At 45.9% G+C, this 15,179-nt stretch overlaps 1 protein-coding gene across 1 annotated transcript in view; it reads right to left on the reverse strand.

Moving 5' to 3' along the window:
• PEX7 (peroxisomal biogenesis factor 7) overlaps positions 1-15,179 on the reverse strand; it is a 328,168-nt gene that overhangs the window by 197,016 nt on the left and 115,973 nt on the right. Inside the window, exon 6 of the mRNA XM_075339838.1 lies at positions 7,129-7,235. Within this exon, the coding sequence (XP_075195953.1) occupies positions 7,129-7,235 (107 nt within the window). The remainder of the gene's footprint in view (positions 1-7,128; positions 7,236-15,179) is intronic.

Consider the following 15,179-nt stretch of genomic DNA (forward strand, 5'->3'; position numbering starts at 1 on the left):
TCATGTCTATGTTTCAGTGCTATCCTAATCTGCTGCACGATCATCCACGCTGCCTGGCTATCACGATACCCACTGCTGTAAGTATCCATGCTGATCGCTGTTGCTGTATCCATTCATCCATCCATACAGGCCGGATCCACAACGCTGCCTGCTGCTGCTGTCGCTTCTACCAGAGACTGCACTGTATCCGTGGCGTCAGCTGCCAAAGTACCGCAGATCCCCTGGGGCTGCCCTCTGCTGACCACATAGCAGTGTGTGTACCTTCTGCTACTCCAGTGGCAGTAGAGAAGACATGGCGGCTGGTCCAGTTCGCTCCTTCAGTCAAGTGAATGGTACTTTTTGTCCAGTAGACCCACTAATACCATGATCGCCCAGCGACCAGAACAGCCATTTTATTGAAGTGACTGAAATACTTGAAGTGTATACTGTGCACGCGTAGGCCATAATTATAATTGCGGCGCAAAGGGTAATCTATTTTTCTTGAGGCCATGAAATCACGCAGGGGAGGATTAATAAAAAAGACCCGACCCACATTGTCCCACCCCGCTGCACATGCCAATCAACTGCTGCACTAGTTTCTGGAGCTTTGATAAAATATTTTACTGCAATGAAACATCCAATCTGGAAAATGAAGGTATCATTTTATTCACCATCCTGGTGCCAGTATGGCACTGCCTGTACTTTATATATGCAAATCCTTGTGGTTAGTTCCCTGTAAGTCTCCAGCATGTCCATTCTTGCCGCGTTTTGTTGCAGATTTCACCCATTCTAATTAAATAAAAAAATTGCACCAAAAAATGTGTGTCAAAAATGCATAAAAATGTGCCAAAATGATGCATAAATGGTGAAGATATTTCTGCACCTAATACTTTGTGTGTGCACATACCCTAGATCTCTTATAATCAGCGCTTTAGCAGCTCCTCTTATTATTTTTAGCTTTAACTTCTGCATCAAGACAACACACAAGAATCTTATAGGACCACAAGTAGCTATTGTACATGTTTTGATACTAGGCGCTAGTGTATATTTGCCTATTCATTTGCTTTTAATAACTATTGTTTGTTTAATTGTAAAGGTATTAGAGACAACAATCAAATGAATGAAACCAAATGCAGTATCAGGTACAGTGGCCCATATAAACAAGCTACTGTCCTTGTGGAAACAATCAAAGCGTGCATACAATAAAAGCCTCGGATTCATCATTCTAATGATCACCAGGGATGCATTGAAATGCAACAAACCCACAAAGATGTAATAATAACGGTGTCATTTAAAGAGAACTTGCAGCAGAATGTCTAGGTGTGCCTCTAGAGCCTCTCTTCATAGAATTTTAAAAGCACCAATGCTCATGTTTTATCTCTGTCTTCACTACATACAGATTGTACCCATGAACTGAGAGGCAAACATCAATCTAGGAGGAGAAAGAAGCTGATTTCACTGATCAGATATATTACAAAGTTGCTTATTTTCATATCTATTATTGATTTATGAAATAAAAATTAAAACGACAGTTAAGGCCACGTCACACTAAGCAACATCGCTAGCAACATCGCTGCTGAGGGCTGAGGCACGACTTGCTAGTGATGTTGCTGTGTGTGACATCCAGCAACAACCCGGCCCCTGCTGTGAGGTCGCTAGTTGTTGTTGAATGTCCTGGACCATTTTTTAGTTGTTGCTCTCCCGCTGTGAAGCACACATCGCTGTGTGTGACAGCGAGAGAGCAACAACTGAATGTGCAGACAGCAGGAGCCGGCTTCTGCGGACGCTGGTAAACCATGTAAATATCGGGTAACCAAGAAGCCCTTTCCTTGGTTACCCGATATTTACCTTCGTTACCAGAGTCTGCCGCTCTCACGCTGTCAGTGCCGGCTCCTGCTCCCTGCACACATAGGGTTAATTACCCGATGTGTAGTCTGGCTAGGAGTGCAAGGAGCCAGCGCTAAGCGGTGTGCGCTGGTAACCAAGGTAAATATCGGGTTGGTTACCCGATATTTACCTTAGTTACCAAGCGCAGCATCGCTTCCACGCGTCGCTGCTGGCTGGGGGCTGGTCACTGGTTGCTGGTGAGATCTGCCTGTTTGACAGCTCATAAACCACAAACAGTAGAAAAATAGGAGTACTAGTGCAGAAAACCAAAGAAAAAAACTCCTAAAATTAATGTTTATTCATGTTCAATATTAAAAATACTTTTTACCATAAAAGCATAATAACTTTTAAATAACTAGAATGTAGACTGGTCACGTGAGGTGAGTGTGAAAAAATGGTAGAGCCGACTCGTGAAAAGGAGTGCTGATTGTCTCTACACTCTAGGTAAAACAACTTTAGTCGTTGTAGTTTTTACCAGGTAGTTGCCCTATAATTATAGGGAATATAGGGAAAGAATTTTCTGTCCCTCCCTTTCACCTACCTACCAGCGGAGGTGCACCATAAAGTATTGGGTACCCCCCACTCCACGTTGGCTCTCCCTATTCTATCCCTGAGACCCGTCAGTAGCAAGGGAAGCACCCTTCCTTGTGCAGGAAAAAATATATATATATGTACAGTTATACTATGGGTGTCATTTTTATGGCAGCCAGATTCTGGTAATGACCTGTGACTATTTGCACTGATTAATTCTTTGGTGGTGGGTGCTTCCCTTGCGAATTTTTTTTTTTACACATCCATTAAATCCGCTGTGTTTTTGGAGGGGGGAGGGGGGAGAGGCGCACCTCCATTTATTTGTATCCGCGTCAATTAAGACGCGACTGCAAACACACTGCGGTGGCCGGGCACAGGAAGCTGATTGACCCTGGAACTGCCAGCGCCTGCACTTCAGGGGTCACAGGCGCGCGTGCCAATCAGCTCCTTCCTCTGTGCTGAGTCCAATGCTGTGTGGACATCACATGCAGAGCTCACAGCAGGACGCCACGGAGGACGCCGCGATGGAAGCCGGTGTCAGAAGAGGATACTCACGTGAGCCAGGAAGATGACGGCGGGCACTGGAGGAGGTAAGTGCTCGCAGAGCTGAACATTCATAAGGAGCATGCATGGGGGTGTCTCTAATGCCGACCGGAGATCTGAGCATGCGGTGGGGGGAGATAGTGGGGGAGACTTGGGGGAAGAAACGCTGATACTGGGGGAAACTTGGGGGAAGAGAGGCTGCTACTGGGGGAGACTTGGGGGAAGAGAGGCTGATACTGGGGAGACTTGGGGGAAGAGAGGCTGATACTGGGGGAGACTTGGGGGAAGAGAGGCTGATACTGGGGGAGACTTGGGGGAAGAGAGGCTGATACTGGGGGAGACTTGGGGGAAGAGAGGCTGATACTGGGGGAGACTTGGGGGAAGAGAGGCTGATACTGGGGGAGACTTGGGGGAAGAGAGGCTGATACTGGGGGAGACTTGGGGGAAGAGAGGCTGATACTGGGGGAGACTTGGGGGAAGAGAGGCTGATACTGGGGGAGACTTGGGGGAAGAGAGGCTGATACTGGGGGAGACTTGGGGGAAGAGAGGCTGATACTGAGGGAGACTTGGGGGAAGAGAGGCTGATACTGGGGGAGACTTGGGGGAAGAGAGGCTGATACTGGGGGAGACTTGGGGGAAGAGAGGCTGATACTGGGGGAGACTTGGGGGAAGAGAGGCTGATACTGGGGGAGACTTGGGGGAAGAGAGGCTGATACTGGGGGAGACTTGGGGGAAGAGAGGCTGATACTGGGGGAGGCTGGGAGGAGAGAGGCTGATGCTGGGGGAGGCTGATGCTGGGGAGGCTGATACTGGAGGAGGCCGGGAAGGGGGGGGGAGGCTGATGCTGGGGGAGGATGGGAGGGGGAGGGTGATGCTGGGGGAGGCTGGGAGGGGGGAGGCTGATGCTGGGGTAAGCTGTTGCTTGGGGAGGCTGATGCTGGGGGAGGCTGGGAAGAGAGAGGCTGATGCTGGGGGAGGCCGATGTTAGGAGGAGAGAGGCTGATGCTGGGGGAGGCTGGGAGGAGAGAGGCTGATGCTGGGGGAGGCTGATGCTGGGAGAGGCTCATGCTGGGGGAGGCTGGGAGGAGAGAGGCTGATGCTGGGGGAAGCTGGGAGGAGAGAGGCTGATGCTGGGGGAGGCTGGGAGGGGGGAGGCTAGGAGGGGGGAGGCTGATGCTGGGGAAAGCTGTTGCTTGGGGAGGCTGATGCTGGGGGAGGCTGGGAGGAGAGAGGCTGATGCTGGGAGAGGCCGATGCTAGGAGGAGAGAGGCTGATGCTGGGGGAGGCTGGGAGGAGTGAGGCTGATGCTGGGGGAGGCTGATGCTGGGAGAGGCTCATGCTGGAAGAGGCTCATGCTGGGGGAGGCTGGGAGGAGAGAGGCTGATGCTGGGGGAAGCTGGGAGGAGAGAGGCTGATGCTGGGGGAGGCTGGGAGGAGAGAGGCTGATGCTGGGGGAGGCTGAGAGGAGAGAGGCTGATGCTGGGGGAGGCTGGGAGGAGAGAGGCTGATGCTGGAAGAGGCTAGGAGGAGAGAGGCTGATGCTGGAAGAGGCTAGGAGGAGAGAGGCTGATGCTGGGGGGGCTGGGAGGAGAGAGGCTGATGCTGGGGGAGGCGGAGGCTGGGAGGAGAGAGGCTGATGCTGGGGGAGGCTGGGAGGAGAGAGGCTGATGCTGGGGGAGGCTGGGAGGAGAGAGGCTGATGCTGGGGGAGGCTGGGAGGAGAGAGGCTGATGCTGGGGGAGGCTGGGAGGAGAGAGGCTGATGCTGGGGGAGGCTGGGAGGAGAGAGGCTGATGCTGGGGGAGGCTGGGAGGAGAGAGGCTGATGCTGGGGGAGGCTGGGAGGAAAGAGGCTGATGCTGGGGGAGGCTGGGAGAAGAGAGGCTGATGCTGGGAGAGGCTGATGCTGGAGGAGGCTGGGAGGAGAGAGGCTGATGCTGGGAGGAGGGAGGCTGATGCTGGGAGGAGGGAGGCTGATGCTGGGAGGAGAGAGGCTGATGCTGGGAGGAGAGAGGCTGATGCTGGGAGGAGAGAGGCTGATGCTGGGAGGAGAGAGGCTGATGCTGGGAGGAGAGAGGCTGATGCTGGGAGGAGAGAGGCTGATGCTGGGAGGAGAGAGGCTGATGCTGGGAGGAGAGAGGCTGATGCTGGGAGGAGAGAGGCTGATGCTGGGAGGAGAGAGGCTGATGCTGGGAGGAGAGAGGCTGATGCTGGGAGGAGAGAGGCTGATGTTGGGAGGAGAGAGGCTGATGCTGGGAGGAGAGAGGCTGATGCTGGGAGGAGAGAGGCTGATGCTGGGAGGAGAGAGGCTGATGCTGGGGACAGCATGCATGGGACACTGTGAGGAGGGGGCAGCATGCATGGGACACTGAGGAGGGGGCAGCATGCATGGGACATTGTGAGGAGGGGGCAGCAAGCAAGGGACATTGTGAGGAGGGAGCAGCATGCATGGGACACTGTGAGGAGGGGGCAGCATACATGAGACACTGTGAGGAGGGGGCAGCATGCATGAGACACTGTGAGGAGGGGCAGCATGCATGGGACACTGTGAGGAGGGGGCAGCATGCATGGGACACTGTGAGGAGGGGGCAGCATGCATGGGACATTGTGAGGAGGGGGCAGCATGCATGGGACACTGTGAGGAGGGGGCAGCATGCATGGGACGCTGTGAGGAGGGGGCAGCATGATGTGAGGACAGTGTGCAGATCATATTTCATCGAGGAAGGTGGGTATAATTTACAAGGGAGGACAGTGTGATGTTTTAGTTTATTAGGGGCAGTGTGACAGTCACAGTATATAAGTGGGGACGGTGTGGTGGGAATATTTTATACTCATGCTGTTTTGATGTGCCTGTGGTGATCCCCATTGGGGGGGTTAGTGCCCTTTGTTTCTCATTAATACTTTTTCAAGTGTTTTACAGAGTAGATTTGCCTTAAACAGATGTCGTGTGCGAAAACTCAGTTTTACGTTGTCACTAAGGGGCGCGACAAGTGCCTAAAGCAGCATGAAGGCAAAATACAGCCCTGTAGACACACACAGAGCGAGACACACAGAGAAAGTGACAAAGGGACACACACAGAAACACATACAGACACAGAGACACACACAGAGACAAAGACACACAAAGACATGGACAGACAGACACACAGAGACAGAGACACACAGAAACAGACACACAGAGACACACAAATACACAGAGACAGAAAGAGACAGACACACAGACACATACATACAAAAACACATACACACAAAGACACAGTCACAGAGAGAGACGCAGACAGACACAGAGAGAAGCAGACAGAGGCAGAGAGGGAGACAGACAGAGAGAGAGGGAGACAGACAGAGAGAGAGGGAGACCGAGAGAGAGGGAGACAGACAGAGAGGGAGGGAGACAGACAGAGAGGGAGAGTGAGAGAGTGGGAGAGAGGGAGGGTGAGAGAGACACTTAAGGCCCTGTCACACACACAGATAAATCTTTGGCAGATCTGTGGCTGCAGTGAAATCATGGGCATACAGTCATATGAAAAAGTTTGGGCACCCCTATACTATATATACCCCTATTGGGCGCCCATACTTTTGCACCGGTCAAATTTTGTTTAAATGCAGATTGCACATTTTCTGTTAGTACAATAAACCTCATATCAATCCAATAATATTACTCAGTATTTATAGTAGGAGTTAGTTATAGTAGTTATTAGATATATGAAATTATATGAAATAGATATAGATATATGAAAATATATATGAAAGTATTTATAGTAGTTATTAGATATATGAAACTGAAATAGCTGTTGCAAAAACCCAAATTGTTATAAAGAAAAAAGGTTAACATTAATAGGGGTGCCCAAACTTTTTCATATGACTGTATTGTTCCATTTGTACACAGCCACAAACCTGGCACTGATTGTCCACAATTTCACTGCAACCACAGATCTGCCACAGATCTATCTCTGTGTGTAACAGAGCCTTTAGTTGCAATCCTGGGCAACGCCAGGTACTACAGCTAGAACTCAGATAAAGTGAATCTGACTAACTGAACACTACTTCTCAATTATGTCACAAAGGTTTCCCTTGCAACTATTGCTCAGTGTAGATACGTCTAGTGCAGAATTAATGAATTAAGCATTTTCACTCACAAAAATATTGTTAGCTTACTACTTCAGTAATTTATATAGTTTAGGTCTGTCTTACCTCATCATATTTGCACCAATCACAACTTAAAATCTCAGCTTGGTGAGCGGGGATGACAAGTTTAGATACAGGTGTTTTCACATCCCATATTCTCAGAGTCTGGTCTCCTAAAATCAGAATAAGTGATTTAGATGATGGATATAGTAACACTTGAAATGTTACAAAATTTAAATCTTGTGCATGGAGACGTATTGCAGCTTTATTTTCCCCATAATGATATGTCTGTACCACATAAACAGACATACACCCAGGACAGGTGCAGCTGCTGCAATGTCAGCATTGTGATATGCCCTACTCCAGCTGTTGCAAAACTACAATTCCCATCATGTCTTCACAGCCAAAGCTTTTGCTTTGAATGGCCAGGCATGATGGGAATTGTAGTTTTGCAACAGCTGGAGTGCCACAGGTTCGCCATCACTGCCCTATAGCAATTAAGAAGGTGTTCTCCAGTGGCGGAGGACCTCTTTAAATGGAACTGCGAGCTAAGAGTGGATCAGATGTGCAATGTGTCATAGAGAGAAACTGTAACATCCATAAAGACATCTTCACCCCAACACTGAACAGATGGGATTAATTATAACTAGAAATTTGCTCTATAAACCACACCCCTGAAGCCATACACTACCTTTAATGGGTGTTCAATCGACCTTAAACAATTGGAGGTGGTAGCTAGTAGTTTTCTTGGGGTATTGTGGAGGTTTGGAGTGACTATACTGAAATTATTCTATATATATATATTAATATATATATATATATAAAGACAGTATAGACCAAATGTTTGGAAACACCTTCTCATTCAAAGTAGCCACCTTTTGCTTTGATTACTGCTTTGCACGCTCTTGGTATTCTCTTGATGAGCTTCAAGAGCTAGTCACCGGAAATTGTTTTCACCTCACAGGTGTGCCCTGTCAGGTTTAATAAGTGGGATTTTTTGCCTTATAAATGGGGTTGGGACCATCAGTTGTGTTGTGCAGAAGTCTGGTGGGTACACAGCTGATAGTCCTACTGAATAGACTGTTAGAATTTGCATTATAGCAAGAAAAAAGCAGCTAAGTAAAGAAAAACGAGTGGCCATCCATACTTTAAGAAATGAAGGTCAGTCAGTCAGTCCGAAAAATTGGGAACATTTTGAAAGTGTCCCCAAGTGCAGTGGCAAAAACCATCAAACGCTACAAAGAAACTGGCTCACATGAGGACCACCCGAGTAAAGAAAGACCAAGAGTCACCTCTGCTGCAGAGGATAAGTTTATCCGAGTCACCAGGCTCAGAAATCGCAGGTTAACAGCAGCTCAGATTAGAGACCAGGTCAATGCCACACAGAGTTTTAGCAGCAGACACATCTCTAGAACAACTGTTAAGAGGAGACTTTGTGCAGCAGGCCTTCATGGTAAAACAGCTGCTAGGAAACCACCGCTAAGGACAGGCAACAAGCAGAAGAGACTTGTTTGGGCTAAAGAGCACAAGGAATGGACATTAGACCAGTGGAAATCTGTGATTTGGTCTGATGAGTCCAAATTTGAGATCTTTGGATCCAACTACCGTGTCTTTGTGTGACGCAGAAAAGGTGAACGGATGGACTCTACATGCTTGGTTCCCACCGTGAAGCATGGAGGAGGAGGTGTGATGGTGTGGGGGTGCTTTGCTGGTGACACTGTTGGGGATTTATTCAAAATTGAAGGCATACTGAACCAGCATGGCTTCCACAGCATTTTGCAGCGGCATGCTATTCCATCCTGTTTGCGTTTAGTTGGACCATCATTTATTTTTCAACAGGACAATGACCCCAAATACACCTCCAGGATGTGTAAGAGCTATTTGACTAAGAAGGAGAGTGATGAAGAAGGAGAGTGATGGGGTGCTACGCCAGATGACCTGGCCTCCACAGTCACCAGACCTGAACCCAATCGAGATGGTTTGGGGTGAGCGGGACCGCAGAGTGAAGGCAAAAGGGCCAACAAGTGCTAAGCATCTCTGGGAACTCCTTCAAGAATGTTGGAAGACCATTTCCGGTGATTACCTCTTGAAGCTCATCAAGAGAATGCAAAGAGTGTGCAAAGCAGTAATCAAAGCAAAAGGTGGCTACTTTGAAGAACCTAGAATATGAGACAGATTTTCAGTTGTTTCACACGTTTTTTTTTAAGTATTGCATACCACATGTGTTAATTCAAATTTTTGATGCCTTCAATGTGAACCTACAATTTTCAGAGTCATGAAAATAAAGAAAACTCTTTGAATTAGAAGGTGTATCCAAACCTTTGGTCTGTACTGTATGTATATACACACACACACACACACACACACACACACACAGTGTGTCCACCCTTATCCTGTCCACCGCCATTAGCTTGAGAACAGTGGCAGCTATAGGTATAGAAGTGGTGTCTAGGTATAGTAAAGTAGCCATGCGCTACACAACGAAACCACCTATTGCGCCACCTGGTGGAAAACAACAGTTAGCATTTTTATCTCGAAAACGGAACGAGAGAGAGAAAAAAAGTGAATTACAAAGTTGTAGGGCATCATCAATTGAATACGAATCGACACATTTCATACAAAAATGCTATGATTAGAATGTGTTAAACTCACAAGGCTGCGTCCGTGAAGCGATACCTCATGGAGACCTTCAACTCATTGGGTATGGTGGCTGTGTGGAGTGGCCTCCACGTTCACCTGACCTGACCCCATTGGACTTCTTTCTGTGAGGTCACATCAAACAGCAGGTGTATGCAACCCCTCCACCAACATTGCAGGACGTATGACGACGTATCACAAATGCTTGTGCAAACGTGTCAGCTACCATATTGCACAACGTGCAGTAAGATACAGTATGCTGTCCAGAGTCTATTTGTGCATTGCAGCTGACGGTGGCCACTTTGAGCATCAAAGATAAATGAGCGCCATATGCGTGACCAGCATTCAATGTTTTAGGGGGGTCATGGGTTTCATATCATAGCATTTCTGTATGCAAGGTGTCGATTTGTATTGAATTGATGATGCCCTACAACTTTGTTATTCACTTTTTTTTTATCTATCTTGTTCCATTTTCGAGATAAAAATGCTAACTGCGTTGTTTTCCATCAGGTGGCGCAATAGGTGGTTTCATTGCATAGCGCATGGCTACTTTACCATACCTAGATATCACTTCAATGCATATAGCTGCCGCCGTTCTCAAGTTAATGGCGGTGGACAGGATATGGGTGGACACACTGTGTGTGTATGTGTATATATATATATATATATATATATATATATATATTCCATTTATTGGAATCTGTTGCTTATTTACTATACGGCCACTGTAGGTTCCCCAATAATGGGTCTAGTAGTGATAGTGGAAGCAGCCATCGCTTCGTCCGTCAATCACATATTGGCCTGACGATTGGAGACAGAGGAGTGCTGTTCTTGACAAATTGGTAGCAGTGGTGGGATATATGCGTGATATACCGGCTGTCTCCTTGACACAATGCTTCACAACTTACTGCACTTTAACACAGGAAAGAACAACTAATAAATCATAGTGTAATAAGAAAAGTGAAACATTCAAGGTTCACCAAGTAATGTATGCAAGCCTGATCAGCGTATGCTGGGCAGAAAAACAGTGAGACAAAAGACAGTTGAGTTAGTGTTCCTATTTGTTAGAAAAGTTCTTTGATTGCAAAATGAATAGAAGTTTTCCTTGCTGCTCCTTGAAGCACCCTGGTAGGGAAACATCTAAAAACCCAATAGCACCACCACATGTGAAATTTAGCATTACACACTCCTATTAAAGTGGTAGTCCACTACTTTTACATTGATGGCCTATCCTTAGGATAGGTCACCAGTGTCAGATTGGCCGGGGTCCCACACCCTGCACCCCAGCTGATCAGCTGTGGATGGCGCCGGCAGCTGTAGCAGACCGCTGGAAATTCTCAGTTCCAGAGCTGCTATGTCTTCTGATAGTGGCTGCAGCCGGGTACTGCACATTCGCCTCCTATTGATCTGAATAAAAGGCAGATGTGCAATAATTGGCTGTGGCCACACTCAGAAGACAGAGCAGCTCTGGAACTAAGCATTTCCGGCTGCCTGCTGCTACCGCTGGTGCCGAACACAGCTGATCAGCGGGTGTGCAGGGTGTCGGACCCCGCCTGATCAGACATTGATGACCTATCCTAAGCATATGCCATCAATGTAAAAGTAGTGGACCACCACTTTAAAGTAAACAGACTGTGTAATGTATGAGCAAGCTGGTCCTCCAGGTGTTGGCACCCTTGAAATTGTTGTAGGCTTATTCAGTTTTTGGTAAACAGTAGAATGATGTGCTTTACCAAAAAGCTTTATCTTAATCTCATCTGTCCACAAGATGCTTTCCCAGAAGTGTTTTGGCTCATTCATGTACATTTTGGCAAACTGTAATCTAGCTTTTTTATGTCTCTGTGCTAGCAGTGGGGTCCTGCCACAGTGTTTCATTTCATTCAAATTTTGACAGATGCACCCGAAGTCTGCAGGACAGCTTGAATTTCTTGGAACTTGATTGGGGCCGATTATCCATCATCCGGACTATTGTTTCATTATTTTTTTCTCTGCTGTCCACATCCAGTAAGATGACCTACAGTGCCATGGGTTGTAAACTTCTTGATTATGTTGTTCACCGTGGACAAAGGAACATCAAGATTTCGTGAGGACTTGTAACCTTGAGATTGTTGATACTTTTCAACAATTTTGGTTCTCAAATCTTTAGACATTTCTCTTCTCTTTCTGTTCTCCATAATTAGCATGGCAAACACAATAGTAGCAAAAAACAAAAGAAAAATGTCTTGCACCACCTAGCAGTACCATTACAGATGCCGCAGAGGAGAAGGTCAGCCCAAGTCCTCCATGTGAAAGCTGGCACGGGGTGCTCGTCTTGGAGTAAATAGAATATCCGATGATCAATCCAGTGGAGCAGAAAGCATGGCACTATCCACCACGTAGCCAGAAAGTAATTTCATTTCAAAAAGTGTGTAGGACAAAACTTGCGGGAGACAAGCCGGGTGCAGGCCCTCTACAGACGACGGCCATTTCGCGCCTGAATACGCTTCTACGAGAAGTAATTTGACTGCAGGATTACATACACAGGGTTCTTTGTAAGGCCTCTTTCACACATCAGTTTTTTGCCATCAGTCGCAATCTGTCGATTTGTGAAAAAAAAACGGATCGAGCGCTGGATCTGTTTTTTCTCATTGACTTGTATTAGCGATGGATGGCCTAACGTTTCATCCGTCGTGCGACGGATTCGTCAAAAAATGTTTGTCTGGCAGACAGGGCCACCGTCCACGTGAATGTTTTTTTGACTGCGTCGAAAAAACAGACGGTGACGGATGAGTCAACGTCCGTCGTTTGTCATAATGGAAGCCTATGGGCGCAAGATCTGTCGCAATCCGTCAAATGACGGATTGCGGTGATGGATCCATCTTTTTGTAACCAAGCATGCTCAGATGTATAAATTCCATTATTTGCCATGGAAAAAAGTGGTACGACTGATCTGTTTTTAAACTGGATAAATCACATCAGTTTACTACAATCGGCGATGAATCCGTCACATCAGTCACAAAACGGATTGTGACTGATCGAAAAAAACTGATGTGTGAAAGAGGCCTTATCTGTTTCCCATGAAGACACAGGTCTGCAATGAGCTGGAGACCCAAATTAGTCTTTTTATTAGGGAACTGTATACACAGCTTCCATCTATATTTAGATACGATTTCTCTAGTTTTAATTGTTATAATTCCCTAGGGTTTACTGTTATGTCATAAGCTGATATCTTTTTGACTTGAGATAACACAAAGTCAGAGGTGGCAGAGAAAATCTCTAATAATTATGTCTGCCAAAAAAGTAGGAAGTATTTTCAATGTCCTATAATGAGCAGATGAAAGACTAATGGTAGACTCTTGTAAACGACTCGATATATTGCATAATGTCAACAAGCACACTCATGCATATTTATCTATCCTTAAAACTTGATTGTTCTATTATTTCCACTGTGAAAATAATGTCTTGCTAATCATAACTTGTTTTCATCCTGTTATTTTTGCATACGTTCACTGCAGCTGTTCAAGCATGCTCATGAACAAAACGGTTTGGAATTAGTCAAAGTGTTCCATATGGGTGGGTGGGAAAATAACAACAGATCGCTGGAGAGAAAAGAGCGACAATCAGTAACTCAGACTCGTTGGCTTGTTTTAGAAGGTGTGCAGCAATCTTCACAATATACATCTAGCACTTCCTAAATATCTGCTTCTACTGAAAGCTAGGATCACAATGTCTTACATTCAAAGGAGGCCAATGTCAAGAACTGAAGCTTGCTAAGAAAAAGTACACTCTCTCTATAGAAAGCTAGCCATTTCAATGAATGAGGTGAAAAAGAAATCCACATAAACAGACATGTGTCCTTTTTTCTTGTAGAAAGAGGCCAGGTGTGTTTCCAGCAAAGAGATACATAATTACTGTTCTGAAAATGATCATTTACTTTTGCTCTAAATGTGCAGTATACAAGAGCAGCTTCTAATATAAATATAATATATGGACATCCACTTACTTAGATCTTGAGTACAGCATACCCACTGTATGTACAGTGCTGTGCAAATTAATTAAAAAAAGCAAAAAAACATTTTTGAATATTTAATAATAACATGTTATAATGCACTGTTACATACCAATTTTATTAAGTACCGTAATATGTCCTCCTTTAGCAGATATGAGATTTTCAATGCGTTTTGGCATTGATTCTACCAAGTTGTTGCATAAATTCTTCAATTCTTCATCATGGAACCACACTTGTATGGCACTGTTTATCATGCGTTCTTTGGTTGTACAGTCCATTTTGCCAAGACGTCTCTTCACAATATTCCACAAATTTTCTATAGGATTTAAGTCTGGTGAATTGCCAGGCCAGTTCAGCAGTTTTACTTTATTTTCTTACAGGAATTTCTTCACACACTTGGAATTGTGGCATGGAGCCAAATCTTGTTGGACTGTCCCTTCAAATGTATGCATGAATGGCACAATAAAACGTTTTAAAACGTCTTATGTATTTGGATGAATTCATCATACCATCAACAGGAAATAAGCTCCCTGTACCATCAGCTGTAAATAAGCCCCAAAACATCTGTTTTTGAGGGTGTTTTACAGTTTGTTGAATATGATCAGCTCGCAATGGTTCATTTTTGCTTCTTCTAACAACACTTGCTCTGTACCCTTGAACAAAAAGATGGGTTTCATCACTGAAACTTACCTTTTTCCACTGCCTAGTTGTCCAAGATTTATATTTTTTGCCCATGCGAGTCGTTTTTCCTTCATTAGAGATGTCAGAAGTTGTTTCTCTACTGGCTTTGTTGCCCTCTGACCAACTTCCAGAACCCTGCGCCGTACAGTCGAATCGCTAATATCAATACGTGCAGCGAACAAGTCTCTTTGGAGGTCTTTACTTGTTTTTCTTGCATTAATTTTTACCATTTCTGATAAGTGTTTTATCAGTACTTTGTGTTTTCCTTTTTTTTCCACATTTCCCTTTTCAAAGCAGTTAAAACTGGCTTGAATCACTGACTGGTAACCAACTTACAATTTTACTTAAAAAATGTTTTGTCCCAATTAATTTGCACAGCACTGTATTAATCTATAGGATCCAGATCCATTCAAATATCTTCTTAAAGGGTTCTCCACTACTTGGTCAGCCCCTTAACATTCCCCATGTTTGGCCCCATTAAATAAAAAACCTTATATTCACCTCCTGCGCCATTCCAGGGGTGTTGGGGCTCGTGTTCCTGGGTCACATGTGAGGGTGTCACGTGAGCCCTAAGTCCAGTCTCCTCTGGCTTCTCTCTCTCCGTCTTCAAACATATGCGTAATCAACAGGAAGTGAGAGCTACAGCTGACGTCTGTAGTCTGGGAGAGAGAGAAGCCGGGCAGTGACTGTAAGCGGGGCGCGCGTGACGTCACACCCTCTCATGAGCCCTTGGAAAATGAGCATCGGCACGAGAGGTGAGTACATGCTATTTATTTTAATAGAGGCAATCATGGGAAATTGTATGGGTTGT

Source organism: Anomaloglossus baeobatrachus, chromosome 3 (genome assembly GCF_048569485.1).
Source record: "Anomaloglossus baeobatrachus isolate aAnoBae1 chromosome 3, aAnoBae1.hap1, whole genome shotgun sequence".
NCBI classification, from domain to species: Eukaryota; Metazoa; Chordata; class Amphibia; order Anura; family Aromobatidae; genus Anomaloglossus; species Anomaloglossus baeobatrachus.